This window comes from Pomacea canaliculata, linkage group LG7 (genome assembly GCF_003073045.1).
Source record: "Pomacea canaliculata isolate SZHN2017 linkage group LG7, ASM307304v1, whole genome shotgun sequence".
Classification (NCBI taxonomy): domain Eukaryota; kingdom Metazoa; phylum Mollusca; class Gastropoda; order Architaenioglossa; family Ampullariidae; genus Pomacea; species Pomacea canaliculata.
The window spans coordinates 18,611,281-18,638,586 of NC_037596.1; the positions used below are offsets into that span (position 1 = coordinate 18,611,281).

At 47.8% G+C, this 27,306-nt stretch overlaps 1 protein-coding gene across 9 annotated transcripts in view; it reads right to left on the reverse strand.

Annotated features, from left to right (window-relative positions):
* The window catches only part of LOC112568945, a 197,683-nt gene that overhangs the window by 10,444 nt on the left and 159,933 nt on the right, over positions 1–27,306 (reverse strand). For 4 of the 9 annotated variants that reach the window (XM_025246525.1, XM_025246531.1, XM_025246530.1 and 1 more), the window contains one exon: positions 3,838–3,900. In XM_025246525.1, coding sequence (XP_025102310.1) covers positions 3,838–3,900 — 63 coding nt within the window. Of the gene's footprint in view, positions 1–3,837; positions 3,901–10,501; positions 10,844–11,314; positions 11,549–12,547; positions 13,880–24,839; positions 25,182–27,306 lie in introns of those variants that run through there. The other 5 variants (XM_025246524.1, XM_025246522.1, XM_025246523.1 and 2 more) reach the window with 3 other exon arrangements.

Here is a 27,306-nt window from a genome sequence, read left to right on the forward strand (position 1 = left end):
GGTCCAGTACACAGCCCTATGGGCACACCACACACGCACACACAGCTTTACAAGGAAGAACTCACACAGCGCCTGTCAGATCCATCTGGAAGCGACAGACGCGATGCACGAGCTAAGGGCCGGGTACCCCTTAATGACATTGATTTGAACTATCTAATGGCCGCGTGTCTTAAAGAGCAAGGTCGTGCTAATCGATGGAAGCTGCAGCCGCGACACACCGATACACTGATACACCGATACACTGACACACCGATACACCGATACACCCGATACATGCCGCTCTGCCACTCTGCTAGTCGCACCCATCCTCCCTTGGCTGACTAGCCACTCCTAGTCCCATCATGAGCCCTAAGCCCACCTACATCGTCTTGTAGCGGCTCTGTACCACAGCGGGAGTGCAACATCCGCCTCTGGTTCTGACAGAACCGTCAGCGAGGCCTGACCGACGAGCCACTCCTCATCACAGACACAGAGACAGGAGGTTGGCAGCCTATAGGGAGCCGAAAGTGTGTTGGCATCTTGCGGTGCTGTGTTCCACAAGCTAGCACTAGTGATGATGTGGCTACCTGACAGCTTCCTCAGTCACGGAGGAGGGCAAGAGTTTGGTGCCAGGCCCTGCAAGACTTGCAGCAGCCAATCAGTCGTTCATTACTGGAGGTAGAACTGTACTTTGATCTCATCGGACGCAGAAAAAGAATTGAAATGTATATAAGGGTCGATGATGGGCAGCCATTACAAGTATTACAATCATGCCAAAGGTATACAAGAGCAACAAAGAGTATGTTCTGGATGGTATGTCCGACGATGTTACAAGCCTGCCAGCAACAATATCTAGTGGCTAGAATGTCTGATGTTACAAACATGTCAAGAAGGTTATTCTGGACTGGAATGATTTTAGGCTGGTATGCCAGAGGACATTACACGCATGCCAGACATCTGTCTACACACATCTGGGGCTACTGAATGTGCTACTGACGGTGTTCGTGTCCATGCTTTCTGTTTATAGCGATTGTTATTGTTTACAAGCTGACAACGGGATCCTGTAGCCAAAATGCGGCAAAGTAAAAGAGCCAACCTATAGCCAGCTACACGGTGGCGACGCACGTGAACTCCTGACCTGCAGAATTATCCTACCGCTGGCACCATGGAAACAGTACTGCCGGCTGCTGGGAATGGCCGACCTGCCAGCTTACCGACGTGTACAGCACCAGGCACCCGGTGCCAACCTCCTCCCTTCATCTTTGTGTTTGTCCGGATCCTCGGTGACTCAGAGGTAGCGGTGATACCCGCATGAGCAGGTTGAGCCGAGTGAACACCGAGTAGATGGTGTCGGGTGCGGGAAGAGAGAAGGCAGGGGCAGGCAAGCCCTGCTCGTGTGGAGACGTCGTTGAGACCTCCCATGGGGGTGGGGGATGCAGGAAGAGGTGAAGAGATGACAGTCTGTCGAGGGTAGAAGGATGTGTGGGGAGGAGGCTGTACGTGGTACATAGCAGGGTATGGAAGAAGATGCCAGTCTACGACTGGTAGCATGATGTGGGAGGCCTGTGGTGGCGCTATTTTCTATCGAACGAAAGAAGCGATGAAATACCCGCTCTCCCACCGACCCAAAGCTGCTGAGAATGTCTCCTGCAAGTAACTGCCACATGATGTGGCTTCGGGATTTGATGCACGTGAGCCGAACTACATTTCCGCCCATCCCTGTAACTCCACACACGCACACACGCATGCAAGTGTGTGTTGATGCTGGAGTTGGTGGCTGGTGCCGGCCCTCTGAAAGCTGAAGCTTGTGTTTTGTGTTCTTGGTTTTCTTTTCTTTCTTTTTTGTTTTGCTGCACGCTCAACCCGATCCAGCTCCACGATGATGCGTGCGACATGATGCTGTCCAGCAGCCACGACAGTCTAGCCACGGTGTGCTGCACACGGCCATTCAAGTTGACAACCCCCTTTCCTCCTCATCCCATCCCTCCCCAGTCTGGCACTACACATCCCTGCATTGCACCCCGTGTAACTACGAGGCGCACCCCGAGGGTAGGCCCCGCGCAGTGAGCGATGTGTGGTGTGTGCTGCAGTGACACTGTGAACACGTGGTGCTGCACCTTCCCATGTCAGGCAAGCTCTAGCTACACATAATGTCAAACTTACACAGGTCACCGGGCTAAGGACAAAGGTCACATATTACTAAGTACAGGACCTGGATGTTCTCGGCATTCTGTGCAGCTTGGGTTATATTTGAATTGTCACCGCGAGGACTTCTCCGGCCTGGTGCTTCCTGACCTTTCAAAATGTCCGTTGATTTGTGTTGTGAGTTGGCTTTAGACATTCTATAAAACTGTTTCAAATAAAAAGATGAAAAGGGAATGTGATGCACAGCTAGCCCTGCAGTCTGTCACACAACAGCCTCACACAACATACACCACACTCACCACACAGTGAGGACAACTCACAGACTGCTGACCCCGCTCCACGCCATTTTCAAGATGTACTCTTGTTAGGATTTGGATAATTGAGCGACAGTGACACTCAACTACCTCCACTTGCAGCCATCTTGAGTGACACTTACTGACAAAAATCTGTCGAGTGATACTGGCAAATATTTATACCCATGCGTTGTCAGAAAGCTAGTCCAGTCGATACTAGTCTGACCTATTTGAGATTTCGGTCAAGCATGACAGCGAGCATTGTACACAAACCATTGTGTGGACATGAGCTGCACTCGTCGCCATGTTGGTAGTGTCGACAGTGGGCCAATGGGAGCAAAGGATTTTATTGCTGTGGCTGGGTGAGGACAGTCCTACACCCACCCATGTCTACACTAATACTGTAGTCACCTTATTGTAGCAGGAATCGTCTATCTCGCTTGTACACTTAGAATGTCACTTGGAGCAGTTCACATGTAAACATAGGCCGTGTACAGGCCGTCTGTATGTATGTGTGTCTGTGTGTGTGTGTCCTGTACATACGATCTGGAAGCGATGAATGGTACAACACGACCGTCACACGTCACCAGGGACAGAGATGTACACGTAAACAACAACATCAACAAACAAACAGAGGTCCACATACACAAGAGTGACGGGCCTACAAGGACAGAGTGATTTCCACAGCAACCAGACTTATCAGACGCCGATCACTCGCTCTTTGCACACCCCAGGGTTTGGATGTGTTGGTCTCTGACCCCGTGAACTTTATAAGGCATCAGTGACAAACCTCTTGCATACCAGATGGTTAATGGTCCCTCGTGTACTACAGTCCAGTGGTTTGTATGCACATACTCATCACCACAGACACTCATTCATCTCCAGATGTTGCTTGCAGAGCTTGATAAACACGTGCAGGCTTCGAGGTTCAGTCCAGTCTTCATGTTGATGGAAACAAGAGGCCGCCTGTCTCCACACCCACGACCATTGCTGGTGCAGACCGTCCAACACAAAGACCCTTTGATACTCTCCAGTGTCGCAGGAAATGCTCTCTCTGATCCTGTTGATAATCACTGATTATGCTGATAATCCTGTTGATAATCCCCGATAAGGATGTTCGGCTTTGACCTCTGAATACTGGTTACAGTGATTGAGGTACAGGGGTACCATGTTCTCGCAAAGACTGCTGGGAAAAAATATGTTGTCATCATGGAAAGGTCATCTGGGAGCTCTTTCTCTCACACAGACAGAATTATCGAAAGCAGCAGACAGACGGACAGACAGACAAAGAGAACATCCATGCAGGGCACGTACAGACGCATGACAAAAGGGACAGACAAACGGACAGACTGAATGTCGAGTAGAGTGAGAGACACAAGCTGTGTACAGACGTGTCGCCACGTTCACAAACGCAACTCACGTTCCGGTGGTAAGGTGGTGGTCGACGTTGTTGTCGTGGACTGTGTGGTGGTGGTTGTCGTTTCTGAAAGTAAAAAAAGAAATTGTTACAATCGCAACATCTTTGGTGGTCACCAAGCGTGTCACTCTCCACTCAATACAGAAACATTCGCTGATTAAGGGTTTACCTGAGTAGCTAATTAACAGTGCGCTCATTAACTCCAGGTAGCCTGCACTGAGTCACTTCTACCTGCTCTATACACTTACAGTGAAGTACAGTTCACTCTAAAATAACAGACTTGTATACACAATAAAAGATTCAAACATTTATGCATTCAGTTCATTATAATATTAATAAAAACAACAACAATAACAATAACTGTAAATGGCAAGAAGGAAAAGAAGTAGAAAGTGTAAAGTCTCGTGTAAAACATACGAGGTCCGATCCTCCAGGTTCCACGTGCTGGCGAAAGGCGAGGGACACACAATGAGGTGGGATGTGTAAGAGTGGGGGTCAGTGGAGAAGTCACGTGACAGGTGGAACAGTGTGGGGGATGTGTGTGTGTGGGAACATTCAAACTCACTGAGCATCATTCAACGGCTTACAAGACAAGAACACGGACACGCCATTCAGCAGAGTTGTCTGCCCTTTATTGAATGGTGTACTCACACTGATGTGTTCACATTCATCGTTGTGTTCACGTTCACAGTTCAGCAGACAATTTAGAAATTCACAGTTAACAGAAATTTGTTTTTGTTAGTTTACAACCTTTTTCCTTAATGCGCCATACAGAGTGTTGTCACTGAGACCCAGTCTTTGACAGGCAACATCTGGGTTCTGGCAGCCAACTTATATGGCAATAGTTTCTATTCTGATGTCGCACGATATCTCATGAACCCTCGTCACATGTTTACAACAAATCTATGATATTTCAGGTCATGAACTTTCTAATCATAAGTAAAGAAATACCAGTCACAATGATGTCAACTGAACAACACAGAAGACGCAGGAAGAATCCTACACCCACTACCCACATATTTCACAAGCATCCTTCCTCCTCACTGGCACCATAAAAATAGCAAAACTCCCAAAGCTACAGGTTCACTTATTATTATTATTATTATTATTATTATTATTATTATTATTATTATTTGATTTTAAGCATGGCATGGTGCATTGGCACAGTGGGGTACATTGGATGCATGTGCCTATTAATCTGGTAAATGACAATAGACACACCTAAGGATGCTGCGAATATATATTATGAGATAATCATGAACACACCATCATCGTATGAACAACAACTTCGTTGGTGTGGGAGGGTGGGACACGCTGTGTGAGGGAGGAGGACAAGGGCGGCCAGATGTGGTTTATTGCGAATCTCTATCAGCCACCTCCCCTGCTCCCATCTTCTGTCTGGGGAGGGTGGGTACCCGGCAGCACAGCGAGGGAGGGAGGGAAAGAGGAGTAACTCAGTCACAAACGTACCTGCAGTTCTCGTTCTTGGGTCGCAGTGCAGCGCGTGCAGGCGGGTGTGTAGGACATGAATAATGCACGTGCATGCGGTCTTGTCACTCGCTGGTCTAATTAACCGCGACTCGTCCCACCCGTGTCTGGCTAATTAAGGCGCCGACCTGTACGCTTTGTGAGCATACGAAAACAAATAGTTCGTTGTAGCCGAGACCTGACAGACAGAAATAGACTGGAAAAGACTGCGGTTAAGTGGACAACTCCTGCAGGACAATCGTCCCCATGGACGGGGATGTTGAAGAGGAAATTGAAAAAAAAATGATAATGATGATGATGATTGATGACGTTGATGGACAAAAAAGCAGACGACTTCCACCACCATTCATTCTTTTTATGCCAGCTGGCCATGCAGCATCACTCAGACTGGTCGTCTGACAGGTGGGAGACAGAGTTGCTAATGACCACTAAAGTTATTGATAGAACTTGTTCTTAGTCACGCACGAACAAACATTTCTTAAAACAGATAATGCGTCTGATGGACGTATACACTAAAATAGAAAATAAAGTTGGCGAGGGAGAGAGAGAGAAAGAGCGAGATAAGGAAAGTGGGTGAGAGAGGGTAGATTGGTGTTTTACACCGAGCCAGCAACAAAGATTCTATATATATTCCATATATGGAAGACAGCCAGACTTGTAAACAGATGCCATGTGCAGAGAAAGAAGAGACTGCCCAAGACGGAGCTGAACCCACAGCTACCAACATTAATTAATTAACTGTACAGGTGACAGGCTCTAACTGTGCCACCGGACCATTCAGGTGGGTGGGTGAATGAGTGAGGTACATCGTACAACGAACATTCGTTCAAAAACTATCCACAACTTGCTTTCTAAAGAGCTAACTACGTCACTGGAAACTTCGCCATGCATTGTCGCGCACGTCACACTCGGGAGTTGTCAGCCACAGCTCGTCTTTACAATTGTCATTGTCTCTGTGTGGGGTGGCCACAAGTCGTTATGCCGATGATCCTGACATTAGCATCCACTCCTCTTACCCGCCTACACCATGTTTCCCACACAGCCTGCCACCCAGGGTATGAGGCGACACGGCACACACATATGCAGATGATGTCAACCTCAGCATCAACGACCTCGCACTGACAGGCTGTTCGCTACTAGAAACATCACACAGTGTGATACGGTCCAGAGTCGACATGGTACCCCGACCCTTTAGGTACGGGTGGTGATGGGATCGAATAGCAATCGAAGGTTTGCTATCGTGTGCTATCTGACGTATAACTTTTTCCTACAACACAAATATGTCGAATCACTAGGTTACTAGACTCCTACCTTACTCAGCTACTTTGCTACTTCAAACACAAATGACATGAATGGAGAGGCAATGATTAAATAAATATACACCGGTAGCGATTATTTATTCATAGAGTTCCGCTGGGAGAGCGTGGGCTTTAAAACTCTCGACCACACGAAAGTCAGCTCCCTCCCTTACTCTCCCCCCGCCCCAATGTCCAGTCACGTGACGCCGAGTATCCAGCCCCCCCCCAATCCCCCCCCCCAAATGTCCAGTGTCACGTGACGCCCAGTATCCAGGTTCCATCTCTGGGAGCCAAGGAAAGCCACGCCATCAGCCACAGCAGCAGCAGCAGCAACAAAAACGGCGAAGGTCTGCCGCTGGCCGGTCGATAACGACATTACAGTCCGCGAGTCTTGCCGCGCTGCAAGCGGGTCATTCCGGCAAAAGGTCACAGGCGCGTGCAGTGTTGGCGTCAGCTGCTGCTCCATAAATTAGGGCTGTAATTACCTGACCTCGCTAGGGGGGAGGGAGCAGGCGGTTCAAACGGTCTTGTGCTCCTTGCGATCCTTGTGCGCGACATTTGCACGTGCGAGGATCACACGATGCGAGGGCTTGTCGGCAGCTGCCGTGAGGTGGAGCATCCCACGGTGCTCCTGCACCGAGACCAGCAAGTACAGGTGCTGTACACACTGCCTGACACACCGCTGCACCACACTCAAGTCATTTACATCAGTGCATGTCTGTCGTCTGCGTGTAAACAGGCGTGCACGTGTAAAATGGCTTCTACCCACAGGAGTGGACAGAATAAGTTTAGAAACTGGATGAATATAGTCCTTAGACATTTGTAATGACCTGCTGCTACTTGTATGGCTACTTCTCAGGCCGTTTCTACAATAAAAATAATAGACAATACTTATTTACACCGTTGTTTGTCAATAGTGAAGTAAACACTCAAACAACAAAGTCACTATCACTCCTACAGGCAAAACAACAAATAATCACATCCTTCATGGGAAAATCAGAAATTTCACAAGGTATACACCCTTTCACCAAACCATCTTTCTAAACATAATGTATTTGCGTAACAAGCTTAATGAGTCCAATTAACAACACGGAGTGTTAGGTTGAGAGAGACAGACGTACAAGTGGAAAAAGTGTGTGTGTGTGTGTGTCTGTTTGTGTGTGTCTGTGTGTGTGTGTGTGAGATTCACTTCCAATGTGTCAAACTGCTTCTTCGTCTTTACAACTATTTCACTGGAGTCTGGTCACTCAAAGACGCAAATTCGGAAATTTCTGGCAACCAGTGAATCATTTCAGTGCATCCTTTCCCTCCACAAGTTTATTTCTGAGAGTAACTGTAGATCGTCACTGACCACGTGACTAACCTGGCAACGGATCTCTGATGTGGGACCCTGTACGAGTTAGCAACTACAAAACCTTCGCCCTTTAAAATAATATAAAGATGAATTAATTCTTCTATATTGACCGATGTGGGGTTTGAACGCACCTGTTCCAGTCTTGTGTCGGACTGTCGTCATAACATGGTGAATAGCGCTCACCGACAAGCTGAATGGCAAGTGGGCCGTGCGACAGCTGATAAGCAGGTGAATTTGAATAAACAAACGAACAATCGACCTCCCCCTCCACAATAAGACGGAGGTTACAAACGGGATAATCGGCTGTGACCCTCAGTGACGTCAGTTCCGTAAGCCCGCTGACAACAGCCTCATTTCCATGGCGGCCCTCGCGGCCACTAACCCTCACCTCATCACACCCAGAAAGGATTTAGGATTTCGCCGCCTGGAGTCACCTCTGGTTAGGGTCACTGGGTTCTTTCTTTCTTGCCAGCCCTCGCCCTGTCGACAGCGGTCTACGATCTGCGAGACAAGCACCAGGCCTAGAGACCCATGACCTCCTGACCTCCTGCACGACATCTGTCTGTCCAATCATCACAGAAGGACGACGAGCAAAACCCAACTGGACGGACAGCCGTCTGTCAGTGGGATGGCCTGGTGGTAGGACAAGACCATCAACCATATGCTAAATCAAGAGGTCACGGGGTGAGGATTCTTCAACCACCAATCGTGTGACTGTAGTGATGTTGGCTGCATGTGATGGCCCCATGTGACAAATGTCAACATATTGCTTTCTATATCTGGCTAGAAAAATCATATATGATGTTAAGATTAACACTTTTACAAGTTCCTTGAAACACTGACAATTCTTAATGATGCTATCGTAGCTAGGTAGTGGCAAAGTCATTTAGAACAGAACCACAACTCTCAACCGTCTGAAAGTAAAAGCATCGAGAACAGAATGGCAAAGAAGAGGAGCTGGTGGTCATTAAGATGAAAATGAACGAAGCAGTGTACTGTCAAACATTCGCAGACAAATGCTAGCAGCCTCGTCACTGCTGGTTTGCTTGATGAGGCTGTCTATAAGGCTAGTCACTGCTGAAGACACATCAAGTTCTTTGTGATGGTGGCTGTCATCAAACATCTATTCTCCAAAATTATCATAAGATTGAAAAAAGTTGACAGACAAAGCATTTTTCCTCCAGAAAGCTGCAGTAAAGGGTAGGCAAACAGTTGTCTCTGGTGACACAACATGAAGGTCGCAATCATCAATGAGAAATTGTTGTCACGCACCACGAGAGTCACGAGCACTCAACAACTCGTCGACATCAATAGCGAGCATTGCACATCGCAGCGAGACAGCCAGAACAAGCAATCGAACAAGAAAAAAGACATAAAGGGAGGAGGAGGAATAAAAAGTAAACATCCATCATTTCCATCCCGCTGATATCTATCATGTCCAGCAGTTCTGAGAGGCTTTGATATGCAGCATGAGGACGCAGTGGTGAGGGGGTGATGGGCCGAGGACACCGATGACAGCGGCTACGATGAAGAATCATCAGAAAGAGGTCAATAGACAGCTGAAAGAATGAGAGAGCGGAGACAAAAAGAACGACAGAACCGTAGAGAGAGAGACAAAGGAAGAGATGATGATGACGACAACATTGCGCCATGTGTCCGGGTATTGATCGAGATTATACCGAGGGCTTTGACGTCACGCTGGTCTGGCACAATGGCCGACAGCTACCCTGGGTGTCCCTTACATTCCGACAGTGTACTATCCTTGTCACTGATGACAGTTGACTATGTATACAATGATGAACTACTGACACTGTACACTCGTTGTCAGTTTAAATAATAATGTACCATGTCAAAGTATTTGATCAAAATTTGTATCGAAATACCTGGAAGAAACTAAAAAAAAAAAAAAAAAAAAAAATAGAAAGGTATCAGGGGTGAAAGGTCGGTGCGGAAAGCACAAAGGTGAGACAATAAGTTACGGAGAAATGCTGACTTTGCGAATGAAAAAATGTTGAAACTGCTAAAAAAATTATTGCCCCTGAAAGGGCACACCGGCTTGACGAAAGTCTGGTGAACTTAAAGATACGTGCAATCATAAGATACTCCATGATATATACACTATACATCAAAGTACCGCAACATCTTCCTTAATTTTGTCATAAAACCCCTCATCTCTCTTTGTCTCATAATAATCGCACCTCCACTAATAACATGTTACTGAAGGGAGATCACTGAGGACAAACCCACAGAGACGTTTGGTATGACGTCACACACACCCACACACACAACGTTCCAATAGCAACCACCGGACCTTACAACTCACTTTACTTGACGTGGCCGGACTGTGCGAGGTGTGCGAGTAAACATTAAATCACGAGACCGACCGGCCGGCCCACACACGATCGCGAGTACAGACCGTTAGAATACGCGGAATGGTGGGGCGGCCCACACATTATTAGACGGCGGGGTGCGGCCAACATGCCATCAGATGGGTGCGGCCCACTAGCGGCAAGGGCTGGCTACCTACTGGACTTGACGGCCACCGCCGTCCAGGAGACGAAGATGGCTCCATCAGCAGTCTTGAAGGTGGTCAGGTTGCATCCAAAGGGCCAGGTCTCGCCCTCCGCTATATCCAGCACTAGCGCCCTCAGGCGGGTCCTGTGCGAGTCTCGCTCGTCAAAGACGCAGGACGAGAATCTGTCGGAGGTGGCGCACTCCCTGGTCTTGAGGTTGACCGTGGCCAACACTTTATTGTCTCGTGCGCTGTACAGCACCATGGACAGCAGGTCCTTGTCAGAGGCCAGAGTCTCTCCAGAACATTCCACCTCCAGCACGTGATCGTGGCCCTGGAAGGCCCCCCATTTCAGTCCTGGAGAGAGAGAAACACACACAATTCTGGATTAAATTAACGAAGTAATCATAAAAACGGAAGCGTTGGCATAACGATTTGATGTGGCGACATTTTTGGTTTAACTTTTCTTGTTTTCATTTAATCAGTCTCTCTCTCTCACGCCCACACACACACTACACTGCTCACACATTCCACAAACACCATTTTTTTCTCTCTCTCACAGATGCACACATACACACATGCACACGCACGGACATTCAATCACAAACACAGAATCGCACATAAAGCTGCCCCATGCGCGCGCACACACACTCTCTGAGTGGCCTGTCCAATTATTATTTTTTATTATTTTGTGGTGAAGAAGCCGCAGGCAGGCAAGCGCGAGTAGAGTGTACACACGAGAAGACTGCAGCTAAAAGAAGCAATGATCTAAGATATGAATCACTGGCACCGAGAGCTCTCTACACGGCCTGCAGTTCGATAACTCACGTGACTGCGAGCAGCGAGCGCTTGCCTCAGTCCTCCCGCCGCCAGCATCCCAACCATGCTCCTCATCCCAGCCAGCGGGACAAATGGAAGAACAGTGTTTCCGTGTCTTTCTTCTACTTTTTAAACTGCCCTTAACTGTAACCACCCAAACTGTTAGAGGCTGCATCTCAAACAATAACAGTTACCCTCCCCACGCCTCCCATTTCACTTCAAATAATGTACATGTGTATCGGTTGTGGTGATCAATGTACAACATACCCTGGCGTGGTTGCCTTTATTCCAACAATAATTGAGCCGATTCAGGTCAAATTTTAGGATTTTATAATGTTACTCATACCAGAAATTGCTCATTATAATAAATTAAAACTATAACTTCCTTTGGACTGTGGAGATAACCTATCCGTCCTGCATCAGCAATTATTGCCACACGTTCTCCTTCCTCTCTCCCATTGTCTCTCTCCTTTCACATCTCCTCTCCCCTCTCCCGAACTCTAACCGCTTCTTGTTCTCCATGACCTGTCCTTGTCCACCATCTTCTGGTGTCTTGTTCTCCCAGTCTCACTTCACTCAAAACTCAAGGAAAGGGTTAAAGGGTTTCTTAACCTTATGGCCCCAACTGAATGTCATGAGGGTGACATACAACTCAACTCATGTATTTGACAGTTAAGAAGAAATCTCATCTCGCCACACTGAAGACTTCTCGCCGCCAACTTTAAAAGGTTTAGTTCGCACTCTTTCTCTCTAGACACGGCGACCTAACCCTCCTCAATATCAACGATATACTGTTTCAAACAAATAGCCTGGGAGCTTAACTTGCTGAATTCAGTAGCATCGCTGTGACCCGAGGGTCAGGTCCTGCAAACCGTTTCCACAGAGGGCGCGCACGGCTGCAGGAGCGAGGCGGCGGCCGCGAGTGTTTGCGCAATAAAAGGAAGCGATTGAAGTGGCGGAGGGATCAATGGCAGTCAACACACCAGGGCCCGATGATGCGCGTGAAAACACGGCACGACAAGACACTAGCACGACCGTGTCCCTCCCTCTCTCTCCCTCCGCCTCCGGCAACTTGACAGCCTCCTCACCCACCGACCTCCCCAGCCTGGCACTGCGACTTCTTCCACAAAACACAAAGAAAGTGGAAAAGGCGAAGAATACAATGTTTTCATTTTAGCTTTAAAAAAAATCAACAACATTGAAGGCAACATGGTAAAATAGACGAGAATAGTTTGTACTTACCGTTTTCATTGACGACAGAGGCGATGACGACAGAGCCAGCGATGAAGGTGATGTAGAGGCGGAGAGAGCAGCGCGATGCCACGGCCAGCGCCGTGAGTGCTGCCATCTTGCGGACAGCCAGGCAATGACGATCTGTGTTTGTCTCTAAAGTGGCGCTGATAGCGCTTGGGGGAGGGGGACGAGCCCGTTATCTCCCCTGCTTCTTGGAAACCAAGGAAACCAAGCAGGCAGAAGTCGTGCGGCGAGGAAGGGGAAGAACTGGCGCCGAGTTGTCTCTCTTGCGTAACCGGGAGAGTGTAAGCGAGGCGCTGCCCGTGAAGCCAGTGTCCGTCCACTCGCCTGCTTCCGTATCTTGATTCCTTCTCTCTCTCTCCGGAATAAAGGAACCACGAAACGCACTTTGCTAGGGACTTACGGAGGTCACAATGGGGTCACGAGATAGCTCGCAACTGTGAGTGTCGTGTAACAGCGATGATGTGTCATGGTGTGTCATGGTGTCAGGGTCTGCTGTGATTTTTTTTTTTTTTTTTGTGACACACTTTGGTCTGCTTTAAGTCCGGGATGATCTTGGTTACATCAAGAGATGATTTATTTACTACAGGACTTCTTTGCTCCAAAGTATACTTTACAATACTGACATTTATTGCTATCTTACTGATATTTAAAAAAAATTTTTTTAAAAAGAGCGCACCCCTGATTTTCATCTACGACATCGCAACTACAACAATTCCACACACTCACTCCACATAGCCGAACCATATTGAACAACATGAGGATGTTGTCCACAGGAATGTGTTTCCATACCAACCATAGAGTAGAGTCAATCTCACAAAAGCCAGATACTTTGTTTACTATACACACTACACAAGGTATAGAAGTGGTTAACAAGTCAAGTCACAGTAGTTGGGATGTGCTCTACTGACCGTGACATTTGCCGGCACTGTGTCTACCTGTTCGTGCGTGTGGGTGAAGGAAGGAGAGAAGGAGGAAGACAATACTCATCTCGTGTAACAGCCGGCCCTCCCAGCGCATGTTTTTCGCGATCTGTCACCTGCTTCAGATGTCACATTTGTCCCTACCCTCCCCCCGATACATCATATCTGATGGCAGAAGCAGGTGACTGGTGGTTAAACGAATGTTGTATTTGACAGCCCCGACACATAAATGGATGACAATAACCACGTGACACCCACGTGACCGCTGGTCATAATCTCTCAAGGTCCCTTTCCCCAGTCAATAACATTCGAGTATGACAGCTGATGATATGTGAGGAGTGATTGATAACATGCTGATCACGTGAGAGGCAGCTCCCTCCAATGACCCGTACACACGCCCCCTGTGACAGACCCCGATGACCTTTGTACTAACGGTTGTACAGACGGCGACTTGGTGAATGACATGATGCTCACCTGTCCTCACCCACCTACGGAGAAGTTGTAGTACAAGTGTACATCTCTGAGTGTACATATGTTAATATGTGTGCGCACGTTTAAAGATCACGTCTTATTATTATAATAAACATAATGTGTACCACTGATGACAAACATACCAACAACTTATTGGCCTCGGAATAAAATGTGTGAAGATGGGAAACAAGAGGTACAGACAGAAGGACAGCAGACAGGTTGAGTTGATAGCCAGTGGCTAAGATCGCAGTCAGACATTCAACACTCACTACCTGTAACAAGCCATTACCTGTAATTACCTGTCCAGGTAGACTATGACAGAACAGTGAGTTGTATTTGCTTCTACATGTTTCTCGCGTAGCCTGAATACAAATAATTCACATTAGTTTCCGGTTTTCAAATGTAACGGCTAAGCACGTGGTTTTACCAATATATCTTCCCTTCCCTTCCCCCCCCCCACACACACACACAACTTCACACTCCGTGACAGCCTCCGCCGCAGCACCCAAGCCGGACGCGAGGTGAGGGGTCAACTCACGTGGATGCTGCACCCTCAGCTTCCACGACACAAACTGAGGGCGCTCTCCGGGCTTGAAGGTGGACACGTCGCACCCGTACACCCGGCTGTCGCCCCTGGCCAGGTCCTGCACCAGCACCCGCAGCCTGGTGCGCCGCGAGTCGCCACGGTCCAGGTGGCAGGCCGCAAAGCCGCTGGCGCACAGACAAGCGGTCGTGCACCAGGTTGACGGAGGCGATGACGTGGTGGTCGACGTCGTCGTCGGCACTGTACAGCGCGATGGACGTCAGGTCCGTGTCGGCAGGCAGCCCCTCCCCAGAGCACTCCACCTCCAGGATAGTGTGTGACGTCATGAAGGGGCGCATCACCATTCCTGTAACATACTCTGTGTCAGGGACCACGGGCCCCGGGGGGACAGCGAACCTTGTAACAGACTGTGCCAGGACATGTATGTGTCACAGACACTATCAGGGGACGTTCTGTCCTAATAGCAACTTCTGACATGGCACACTGTCAGGGAATCCTCCAAACGTTGAACTCTAACCTCATGTGTCAGGGTGACGTCCCTTGCTACAATTGACTGCTCATAGCACTTCCAGGGTCAGATTAGCTACAACTATAGGTCATTCTCTACGATACTTCCTGCTGTATTTTTATTCAAATTTTGTGCCAAATTATATACTTTTGTGTTAAATAGCGAAATTCAGTGTCATACAGTCGAGATCAGATTATTTGACACGTGCATTATTCTAATGGACACTCGTCGTCTCATTCTACATCCTAATTATCATGCCTACCTGTAGGTACACACAATCTCATGTACAATACATTAGTGGGTCCATTAGTGCACGATTGTGTACAACACACCGCTAGATACACTCACAAGGAACTATGCTAAATATCGACATTATCTTCCTAACCCGCCTAAGTGGGTCAACATATATCTACTCATTCATCTAGTCACGTGTTTGGCCTGACACCGGCACTAGCTGCTCACGTTTACAATGTCATCTTCAACAACACGAGGCTGACCTGCTGTCAGAAGTAGTGCCAGACCAGACCTACCCCCAGTCACAGACAGCATTGTCAGGACTGACCGCTGTGGCTGTGGGTTCTGTTCAGTCTGCGGGTGGCACTTCATTCTGGCGCAGCTGACAGTGAGGGAGAGGACACTTCTACACCCAGCCCTCGTCTAACTCAGCTTGAAAATCGAAGGCCAGGTCATGGAAAATAAACTGGCCACAAATTTCACTCACCGGATGGCCGGAGGTCGATGGCGGTGCCAGAGGCAAAAAGAGAGGCCAGGACAGTAAGCAATCGAATGTTCACCACCAGCAGCAACGCGCCAGCCATCATGGCGTCCTGCACTTTTTCTGCTGAGCTATGCGGGCCCGCATGTCGAGCGGGATTTGTTTCCCTTTAGTCTTTGTTTACCCTTTTGGAGGCAAGGCAGTTCGGAATCAAGGTTACTTCCCCTGCTGGTGCGATCGAAGACGGCGCTGTCACAGCCTAATGACGACAGTAGTGAAGACTGCATGTAGATAGACCGGCAGAGACAAAGTAGCCAACACAACTAGCCGCCAGCCTCACTGTACACGTAGACAGCGATAGTCAGCGTAGACAGAGATAGCCACCCTTACTGTAGTACACGTAGACAGAGATAGTCAGCCTTACTGTACACGTAGACAGAGATAGCCTTACTGTAGTACACGTAGGCAGAGACAGTCACCCAGTCTTACTGTGCTGTCATCAACCGAGGCACGTGACTCAGCTATCATCATTCATCATCGTGACAATTAACCCTCCCCAGCACCACACTGTCTTGCTGGTCAAAGAGTCAGCAGATGTGCAGATACAAAACTAGGTCAGGCATAACGACGGTCTGACATACTTTGACTAGAAGTAATTGCAGAATCAGAACTGGGACAAATACATAAATAAACACAAACATGAGATGTCTGAGTGCGTGCAAGTAATATTTCTGCGATGCTACGTCAGATAAGTAAACAATAAACAATCACAGAACTGTGTGTGGTGCGTGCAAGAAAGAGAGTGAGGACAGTGACGTAGTATGCAAAGACGTATAATAATGACGTAAGGAAATGACGCGAGCGAATTATGACGTAGGTCTTTGCGTCACCCAGCAGTCGTCACACAACTCTCACAACTAGACCACGTGGTCACGCATGTCAACAAGTAAGACAACCCGTACGTTCAGCACGAAGTAATTCAGCAGACACACTCAACACATTTCAGTCAGTGTCCAGTCACCTGCCATCCCCAACACATTCACCAACGCAGCACAATCATCATCCGCTAGTCTATGGTTCATAGCAAATTGAATAGGTAAGCAGCGCCATCTTGCGCCCCATCCGGGGTACACTACATAACTCCATACCGACTTCCCCCATTATCCTGGCAAACAGGCAATAGCCAGCCTTTAACCACCTCACGGTCCAACGCACGCGAAGCCAATTTCTGAGCAGCGCCCTCTTTCGGTTGCCATCCCCAACAAATAAAATGTACTCACTCCTCTTGACCACAGTACTGCGCCACGTCACTGTGGTCAAGCGGCCATCCGATCTGAAGCTGGTGGCATTACACGCGAATACCCGAGTCTGCCCCTCGGGTAGGTCAGTGAGCAAAGTCTTGAGGCGGCTGGCGCGCCAGTTGCTCCTGTCGATGAAGCAGGCGGAGAAGAGGCTGGAGGTGTAGCACTCGGAGTTCTTGAGGTTGACTGAGGCCAGCACGCGGTCCGAGTCAGGTAAGTACAGAACGAGGGTCAGCAAGTCAGAGTCGCCATCTAGCGATCTACCAGAACAATCCAGCTCAAAAAAGTCCGGGTGTCCCTGGAATGGGTGCACCTCAATTCCTGCAGACGAGGGAGAAATCAACTGTCAAATAATCGGTCGCTTGCTCACCCATAAAACATAAAAATCAAGGGTTAAAACTTGTTTAAAAAAGTAATCTTTGAACAATTTGCTGCCATGTGACCCTGTTGTCAGTGCCACGTGTGTGAGACGGAGGACAATAACATAGGGACTGGAGTATATTGGCTTATTGCCCTAATAAAAATCAGCTCATTAATTAATGTTACCTCAGTCAATCCAAAGACAATTTAAATCACACAATAGGAAGGAGAATAAGCTGTTTGCACTTCCTGACCCCACACTAATGCTAGACAACGTTTAACATCTTTTTGAAGTGTTAGCTTTTGAAGGGAGACCCGATAATGTAACAAATAGCAAAATAGGAAAAAAACCCTTTTGGTAAATAAAAACAAAAATTTCACAGATGACCGTGGTCTATCTCAGCTAAGTTTTGTATTCATTGTACAGAGATCAGAGTGTACTATCTTTACAATCTTTAAGCATTATTACTCCAAATCTGTTCAGATTTATGGCATAAATTTCTGTACCCCACCCTTTGGATTACATTTTTATCACACCCACCCGTGTTACTAAGTCGCTTGGTGTATACACCCGTGTGTTCCTCTACCCTGATGTCCACGATGTGAGCACCATGACTCTCAGTGTACATCCTGTACACGCTCATGACAACAGACAAACCGGACTCGCAGGCTAACCTACTTCCACACGCACCTGTCACCACACCCCTCCTCCCCTACAATACACCAGCAACATCAAAAACAACAACAGCAACGACTCACCACTCATCCCTGCAGCAGCTGAAGCACCGAGGCTGACCGCACCCACGACGACGACAAAGGTGAGGACTCGTCGCCACCTCCCTGTCCACTCTCGACAATCCATCATGGCGACGCCTCACCGTGACGGCCCCTCGCTCGCCCAGCGCTCGGTCGCCCCCGGGTCACACCGCCTTCATGGACTGTCTACTGTGATGCACCGCTCGTGATGTCCGTCTTCCCCCACACAAAAAAGAGGTCACAGGAGGGAGGACTGCAGTTCCTTCCCCTTGCACGAAGGAGTGGAGAGGAGGAGGAGGAGAAGGAGAGTGTAGTTGTAGAGAGATGGATCTCCATGTAAACTATCATCGCCGCCAGCAGCCAGCGGGATGGTACCGAGAGAACACAGCGACGGAGGCTGAATATCCGCAAATGTCAGGCGCAGTAATCGATAGGAAAGCCATCAAGTTTACTGACGAGGGGAGAGAGGACGGGATGTCAGTACAGCAGGCACAGGCTGGCGAACAGCTACATACACACACGCGCGCACATACACATGCACGTGTGAATAATCCTTACTCTTATTCTCTCTCTCTACACACACGCGCACATACACATACACATGCATCCTTGCTGTCTGTCTCTCTTACAACCACACAGATACATATGTGAATGCATCCTTGCTCTCTCTCTCACACACACATACGCACGGTCGCGTGCACAAACACATAGTAAGGAAGTCAATATAACGCACACGACAATAAAGTGAAGGAAATAAGTGTTTGTTTTACAATAAAATACAGAACAAGATAAACAACGAATAAGACGAGAATACAGTCAGACAAAGGAGGACAGCAGATGGGGAGAGACAGGAGAGAGAGAAGGATGCCGACCAACACATAAATCACACCCACAAGGTCGACTAACCCCGCAAGGTAAACAAACTGAAAGAGATGATGATTAAATTATCTTCTCCTGTCTTGACCAAGTTTCCTGTATATGTATACATGTCACAGCTGTATTTGTTACACGTTTATCTTGTGCATGCCATGGAGACATTGATAGACAAAGGACAGGTTTGAAATCCAGGCGCGGCAGTAGAGAAATGATTATAGAGAAAAGAGGTATGAGAAGACAGAGAGGAGGAATGAGAAGTGGAGAGATAGGCGGAAATAGTTTTGACCACAATGATGAAATGTAAACAGCCGCCATATCCTTGTGACATTAAAGGTATCAACACTGGAATTTTCAATATTAACCTTTAACTGAAGTAACAAAGCTCTAGTGACAGTCGACAACAACAACATGGTCGCACCGTCAAAACAGTTTTTTGTGCAACAATTGACATTATCGCCCTCGTCATTAATTACTTGGAAATATCAGGTCATATGCCACTGACACATAATGAATATTAATTTCCTGTAATCATACAGCCACAGAGGTGTTGTACATATGTCAAACTGCAGAAAGCAATTTGATAATCTGCTGTGATTATTTCCGGTTGTGTTTGTTGGAAACCTCCACATTCAATACACTGAGAAAAAAACTGTTAATACACACTCACAGTACAAGGTAAGGCGACAACATTCACCAGTCGATGGTGAGCATGTCATGTTGAATCAAGTCACTGTGCTGTGTCCTCATCCTGGCATCAGCAGACACCTAGCTCCTTGCACTCATCAACAACAGTAAGAAAGGTCAAGGGTTCATCCCATGACCAGTGTCAGCCGTTACAGAACTCACTTTTCTTGGGGCCAGCTTTACATCTCCTTGTACTACTTTTAAGTGCTTTACCTTCCCAACCCTCTAGGCCAGTCTATGGAGTCAGGTACCCGTTGCCGCCACCTGGGTGGACTGGGGGAAGTTTGCTGTGCTACTCTCATGTCAGACGCCGGCCCTCTAACCACTCGGCTATCATCTCCCCCCTCACCAACAGTCTACCCTTCCCAATACTTCGATTTACAGGCATACAGCATTCCGCACTTGTACAGAGATGGAGATAAAGTGAACGACTTGACACAAAAGCGATTAAGGAATAAACCAACGGATTCAGTGATGTAAAGTTGTAGACAAGTAGTACTTTGGGATGCTGTTTATGTAAGTAAATAGCTGTAGACAAGTAGCATGTAAAGAATATTACAAACGGAAGAGCTAAATGGTACAAACGGTAATTCCACGAAGGAAACTATCTTTGTCTATAAACGGAAATAATAAAAAATATATATTTTTTTTAAAAAACAGCTTTTTGACCCGATAAACGGGTGGCCAAGATTGCGCGAGCCTGCTGGAGTGTGTGACGTCACAGATACACGAGGTGACGGGTGGAGGTGTAGCACCTGCACATACAAACACCTGCCGACGACATCAAAGAGTAATCTGAGGTGGTAAGAACACAAGTGCCTTCATTCTAATTAATTTCTCAAAGCATTGGTGTTTACACAATTCTCGTCAGTTCTTGGAAATGTTTTTATGCAAGTCTCGAGGGAAAGTTTATGAACAAAAACAGAACCAAGGCGAAAAACTGAGTATGAGCAGACAATATACACAATCATACACAATAATTAATTGAGTTCAATGACAATAATTTGTTCTACTTTCATCAGACCTGATTTGACAGCCCACAGTCAATATACTCGTCTGCCTGAGTGTCTAATTTTCACATCACACCGCCAGTCACACGAGACAATCCACTGTTTACAGCTGACATCACAATTTTGTGCTCTTCCGGTTCGCTGCTTACAGATACCACATCGCGACCAGCGAGGACCCAAAACAAAAGTTTATTGCACTTTAACCCAGACTCAAACCGTCAACAAACATGGACTACATTCTATGAGATTAATCCGACCAAACGGTCTAGCTTTTATCAGGACTGTTCGGAGTGGACTGTTGTGTAAACAATGAAATGAATGTAACATACGATTAATGGCAATATTCTCTGTCGTCTGCTTGCTGCACACGGCCCTGTACCTCATGTTTCCCACCAACATCAACCCTATCGTCATCTGCGCGAATATTTTCTCTGATGCTGCGTTTCTCAAGCATTTGTGTGGCGGGGTTATCTCTCTTATTTACGGCTATTTCATTCTCAAAATCCCTCCGAGGAAAAAGTGTCAGCTACTTAGAAGGTGATTTACGTTGTCGTGGCAACCACTATGTTAATCATAATCCTAAAAAATGAAAATACTACATTGTAAAAAATGTTGTTTACTTCAATATGATGTGTCGCTTGTCTACCCTCCTTTCTTGCCCGAGAAATTGGATTTTGTAAAATTTAAGAGGATGAGAAAAATAAACAAGAAAAATATAGACAGGGATTGACGATAAAAACGAAGAAGAAAGAAAAGATTGAGAGGAGATGATGAAGACTTACAAATGATACAAAGCGGAACAGATGATGACGTCTGTCCACAAGACATTTAAATAAGTATTGACCCCTCCCGCGGCACGGTTCACACTTACTGGGGAGGGTGACAGTGGTGAGCCACGTGACAGTCTGAAGCCTACCCCCTGGCACCACAACCGTGACGTTACAGCCGAACACTCGCGACTCCCCCTCGGACAGTTCCGCCACCAGCGACCGCACCACCGTCTTACGCGCGTCTCCTTCCGCCACGACGCAGGAGGAAAATAGTGCGGAGGTGAGACACCTGCCGCTGGCCACATTGACCGATGCCACGACCCTGTCGTTGGCCGGAGTAAAGACGATGATGGTCAGCAGCTCGGCCCCCGCCAGGAGGGCGCCGGCACCGCACTCCACCTCCTGCACGTGCCAAGACTGGTGGAACTGTCGAGCTCTCAGACCTGTGCAGACATAAAAGTGTCAAGTGAGAGGCAGAGGATTACAGGGCTTTTACAGGCTCAAGTTTGATCAATATCCACATTTCATGCACTATTTTCCTGGGACATCACCTGCCACTAGGACAGGGCTTTTTTTTTTTTTTTTTTTTTGTATGAACGAGGGACCGCTGATGGCATAGCAAACATTAGCGTCAGACACAAGCCTCCGGCACTTCAGAACCACCCGACCCTCCAGTGACAAGCAGTTACTAGGGTGGAAACTATGTGAACCAACCTTGCCACTAACATCTGCAGGACGCTAACCTGCCAAGCGAGCAATGGTGGAGTTGTTACTCTAGTACACCCATAATGAACACATGATTCCGGGGGAATAATGAAATCTTACCTGTGTCGGGGGCAGCGAGGGCAATGCCCACAAGCAGTGACGTAAGCAGGGTGGTGGAAGTTGACAGAAGACTCATCATGGCCGACCGTCTCTCACTCTCTGCCTGATCTCTGTGTGTCTGCTCATCGCTGCCCTCACACTCCAGGCTCATAAACAAGCCACAGCGCTATGTCGTGAGAGTTGCCTCCCCTTGTCGCCCACAGCCTGCCAGTCTTTTGTGATGGTACGCAACAGCGCGGTTAGCTCCCTTGAGTGAAGCGTTTTCACAGATTCTGTGGTTGGTGGAGACAGCTTGGCTTCTTCATGAGTGGTCCACACGCCACGGTCTCCTTGTCTTGCGCATGTTCGCGTGTCAAGACGGCACTAGGGCCCTGCTAGCATTTAGTGTTATTACTACACGCACGGATTGGGCAGGAAGGTCTGATACAGTTAAACAGCAGTTTGCAGGCCGGTGCCAGAGGACGGTGAGGAGACAGGAGAGGTGAGGGAGGCAGAATCGATTACCGGTCGCCCTTCACACTCCATCAATGTACTGTGTTCTCACGATAGAAGGTCAAGGAAAACACGGGACGACAGTAGAGTCCGGTGTAGACCCCAGCCACCGACTACACACACACAGTGCTTGGACCTTAGACCCCAGACCTCCGACCCCAGACACATACACACAGTACTTGGACCTTAGACCCCAGACCTCCGACCCCAGACACATACACACAGTACTTGGACCTTAGACCACAGACCTCCGACCTCAGTCACAGACTACACACACAGTACTTGGATTCAAACCCGGACCACAGACCTTTGACCCCAGACACAGAAATAAGACTAAGACCATTCACATGGACTAAATACAAGTTTCTGAAAATATACTGGGATTATCAGACAAAAGCACTCAAATTTGTTTGCGATCGCCATTACAAACAAATAAAAATAAAAAGGCATGTAGACAAACAACTTACTAGGAATTTCGACGATTAGGACCCACGTGTTTATCCGGGCTTGTCTACCGTGATGGACACTAGTCACGTTACATCCATAAGCTCTGGACTGTCCAGGAGCCAGGTCGGTCAGTAAGAACCGAAGCTTTGCCTGTCTGGAATCTTGGTCGTTCATGAGACAGGAAACAAAGACATCCGATGTTAGACACTCGCTCGTGCGAGGAAGAAATGCCGCCATCGAGCTCTGGTCCTCCACCCTGAACAGCGTCAGTGAAATGACTTCAGCATTGGACTCCAAGGGACTTCCAGAACACTCCAGTTCCTGAATTTCTGAGAAGCCTTGAAACGGTCTTGATGTTAATCCTGGTCAACAGATTAAGCACTACAATACCCGTACACCATTGTGCATTCAGATCATCTAACGGGCGCTAGTAAGAAGCAAAACAGCAGCCATCTTGTGGATTTGTAAGTAGACCCCAGTTTTATTACTAGTGGCTCCATTAATGAGTTACAAGGGATGTAATAACAAACGGAATATATATTCGAGTAATATTAACAGTGCAAGGCTGTTAACTTCTCACTTTACTCAAAACTTCATGGAGGCTGTTGCAGAAATGCTTGTAAACTCTCTGTGCATACACATTCCACAACCACACACACACTTACTTCCCTCCTGACCCTTGAAATGCGACAAAATGGCGAGTTGTGTGGTTCATGACCCAAATTATTCCATCCTCATCCCTCTACAAGTCAAACCGCGTACCTGACTGCGACACACGTGCTGTGGTCAGCGGCACCAAGATGGTTGCTAGGACCACCACCAGCACTGGCCCAACACGACAAGCAAGACATCCTCCCAAAGTGTTCCTCCTACCCCTGCCAGAGTCAACCAGTGTCAACCAGAGTCAACTAGCCAACACCCAACATGAACCCGGTTATTTCCCTTGCCAGCAGGGTTAGCAATGCAGAGTTGCGCCCCTTGATGACGAGGGCTAGCGTCGAACAATTCACAGCATTGAACACACACGCACGTGCAGTGAAGAAAACCCATATGCACGTGGACTAAGGTTTCTGATAAACAACCGAGGGTTATTTGGTAAGATAGTGTCTTTTTGACTAGGTACTCGTCACAGATGGAAACACGGAAAAAAAAAAAAAACCGCAGGCAACAGCCTGAAAACGAAGACCAAATGATCGTCTGCATTTCGATAACACGATGGGCTGAGAGATAACACAGAGATAACACAGAGAGAAAGACGAGTTGTAGAAGAAATGGATAATGAAACTGATAAAGATATAGGTAAAGTCAGTAATAAGTCAAGCTAATTAAGAAAAAAAATTAACAAAGAAAACCTCTTCTTTTTACATGAAACTTCGATCGCACAGATCAGTGTATTATTCAGGGAACAAAAGTATTTAAGCAAAACTATGAATGGGCAATGTGCTGCGACTCTCCATGCTGTCCTCGTTTCTCTCTCTCTGTTCGCTATGTGTGTGTGTTTGTGTGCGTATGGTTGTGTGTGTGTGTGTGTGAGACAGAGAGGAGAGAGAGCACGAGTGCTCAAACGCGTCCTGCGTGTGCAATGGTCTACAACTTACTAGCTCCAGTAACAACAAGAGACCACGTGACAATATTGGTCAGCCCTCCCGCCGCCAGGGTCGTCAGGTTACAGCCAAAGACGCGCGCCTGACCTTCTGGGAGGTCAAGGACCAGGGCTCGCAGCCTGGTTCTCCTGGAGTCGGTGTCGTGGATCTCACAGGAAATGAAGCTGTGAGACGTGAAGCACTCACGCTTGCGAAGGTTGACCACAGCCACAAGGTTCTTGTGGTGAGAGTCGAACATAACCATGGAAAGCAGATCCGAGTCAGGTGGGAGTGGTTCACCCGTGCACAACACTTCCTGAATATGATGGAAGCCTCGAAAGTAATTCGATGTCAGGCCTGCAAGTGGAAATGTCAACATGCTTGTCTCATGCTTCTTATTAACTTCTTAAACGTTCTTACTAACCGCAAGGAACCCTACTCATCCTCTTCAAATCATTTTGCTCGACATTTAATACCTTAGAATAAATACTCATTGACTGCGAGACAGCGAAGGTATCTGTGTCAAATATAAACTACAAGAGGAAACGACTGACTCCAAAACACCTCCCACTATTTGTGGCTACTGTGAGCTACTGCTGTTGCCTAACTGATGCTGACAGAGTGTCGTGCGCAAAAGTAAGCCCTCGACTGACGATGCCGAGACTAGTCTAACCTCGCCGCGAGAAAGCATCGCGACTGGCATCAAACCAAGCGAAGGACAGAAACAAGGGTCAGTAGACTACAAAAGGTCACATACCCACTTGTCTGGCCTGCGCCAGTCCTACACAGCAGCAGACAACTGTTGCCAGCAGCAGAAGTGGCCGCTCCATCCTGCAAATCATGGCGGCCACCCTGTCTCCAACACATCACAGCCAGCAGCAAAATGTTTTAGAGAGTTCGCTCCCCTTGCGGCTTTCTTGAGACGACGTCGCGATAAGAGTTGTTTCCCTTGAAACGAGCGCGTATAAGACGATTATCTCCCAGTCTCCAGGAAACTGGACAGTTGTTAGGGGATACAAGATCAGGAAGCAACGGCTCCGCAATTCAAAGCAAGGTTTTTCCTCCCTCCCTTTCTCCTTCCCCCTCCAGAAAACATTGGAAATGGAGGATAAGCGGTGTTACAGCCTCGTGCCCCTCCTCCACACACTATGAGCACGATAATCGGGCAGCCAGGGATGAGAGAGGGAGGGGAGAGTGGAGGAGTGCTGGAGGAGTGCTGGTTGGACTGTGAAAGACCTATCGCATGCAAATGCTGGCAGCCAAGATCAATACCTTACTCTTGACACTGTGGAAACAGGATACAGGCAGGCCGAGGGAAGAGCTGTACTTATCCCGTGTACCTACACGGGCACGGCGATCGATACACTTCAACTTGCGACACTGGCTTAGGGGTGGGGCAGTGGATGGGGTGGGGCGGGAGGAAGATGCGGTGAGGTGAGTGCTTATCCTCCCTCTACACAGTGAGGGGCTGGCACGGGAGACCTGTTGCTTCACCGGAAGATTGGACGCAATAAACGGAAAAATGCAGCAAATGAAATATGAAGACAGATGTCGAAAAAAGATAATGACTGGTGTATTGGAAATGGAGACAGACAGAAAGACAGACAGTATCGACTGAAGAATTTCAGATATGTATGCAAAGGTCTAAGACTAAGTAGTAGACATGTAGACAAACGAAGATAAAGACTAGAAGAAGAAGACGAGACAAGCAGTAGAAGACTGAGGGCGTGGATACTCACTCACAAAATGCACGACTACAGACCAGGACAAGACTTCAAAGCGGCGGCCGCCTTCAGCCAGAACAGACAAATTACATCCATACATTCCTCGTCTCGCCCTCCTTGAGGTCCACCACCAAGACCCTCAGCGCGTCCTGCTTGGAGTCCTCGTGACCTAGGTCGCAGGACGTGAAGGTCTGTGACGTGGAACATTCTCGTTTCTTAAGGTTGGCCACAGCCAGAACGCTCTGCTGACCCGCGTCGAACACGAGCATAGAGAAGAGATCTGTGTCCGAGGGCAAACTGTGTCCAGAGCAACGCACCTCCTGCACGTGCGGCAAGCCTCGGAACGAATGAACTGTCAGTCCTGCAACAGTCCCATCACCTGAAGCACTCCCCGCCCTCAACTCTCAGTCCTAAAATAACATCATTATCTAAACTACTTGGCTCCCCAGACTGAGTTCTGCAATATCCCCAGAACTTGAACTCCCCGAGTAGCCTTATCTATTAAACGATTGGGCTCCCCCAAAAGTTCCATTATTGATCTCACCGCACTCACAAAGTGTTAGTTATTAAATAACACATTATTCAATCAACTTCGTCTCAAACCAATGATTTCTATCACACTAGCAATTTGTCCTCTATCGCCGTTTATAACTGAGCTTTAATGTTGTATCATCTCACTCACACCCCTTCCAATCCTGAACAACCCTATTTCCTCATCCATTTTGTTTATCAAATATGTGACCACTCCCATAACACCC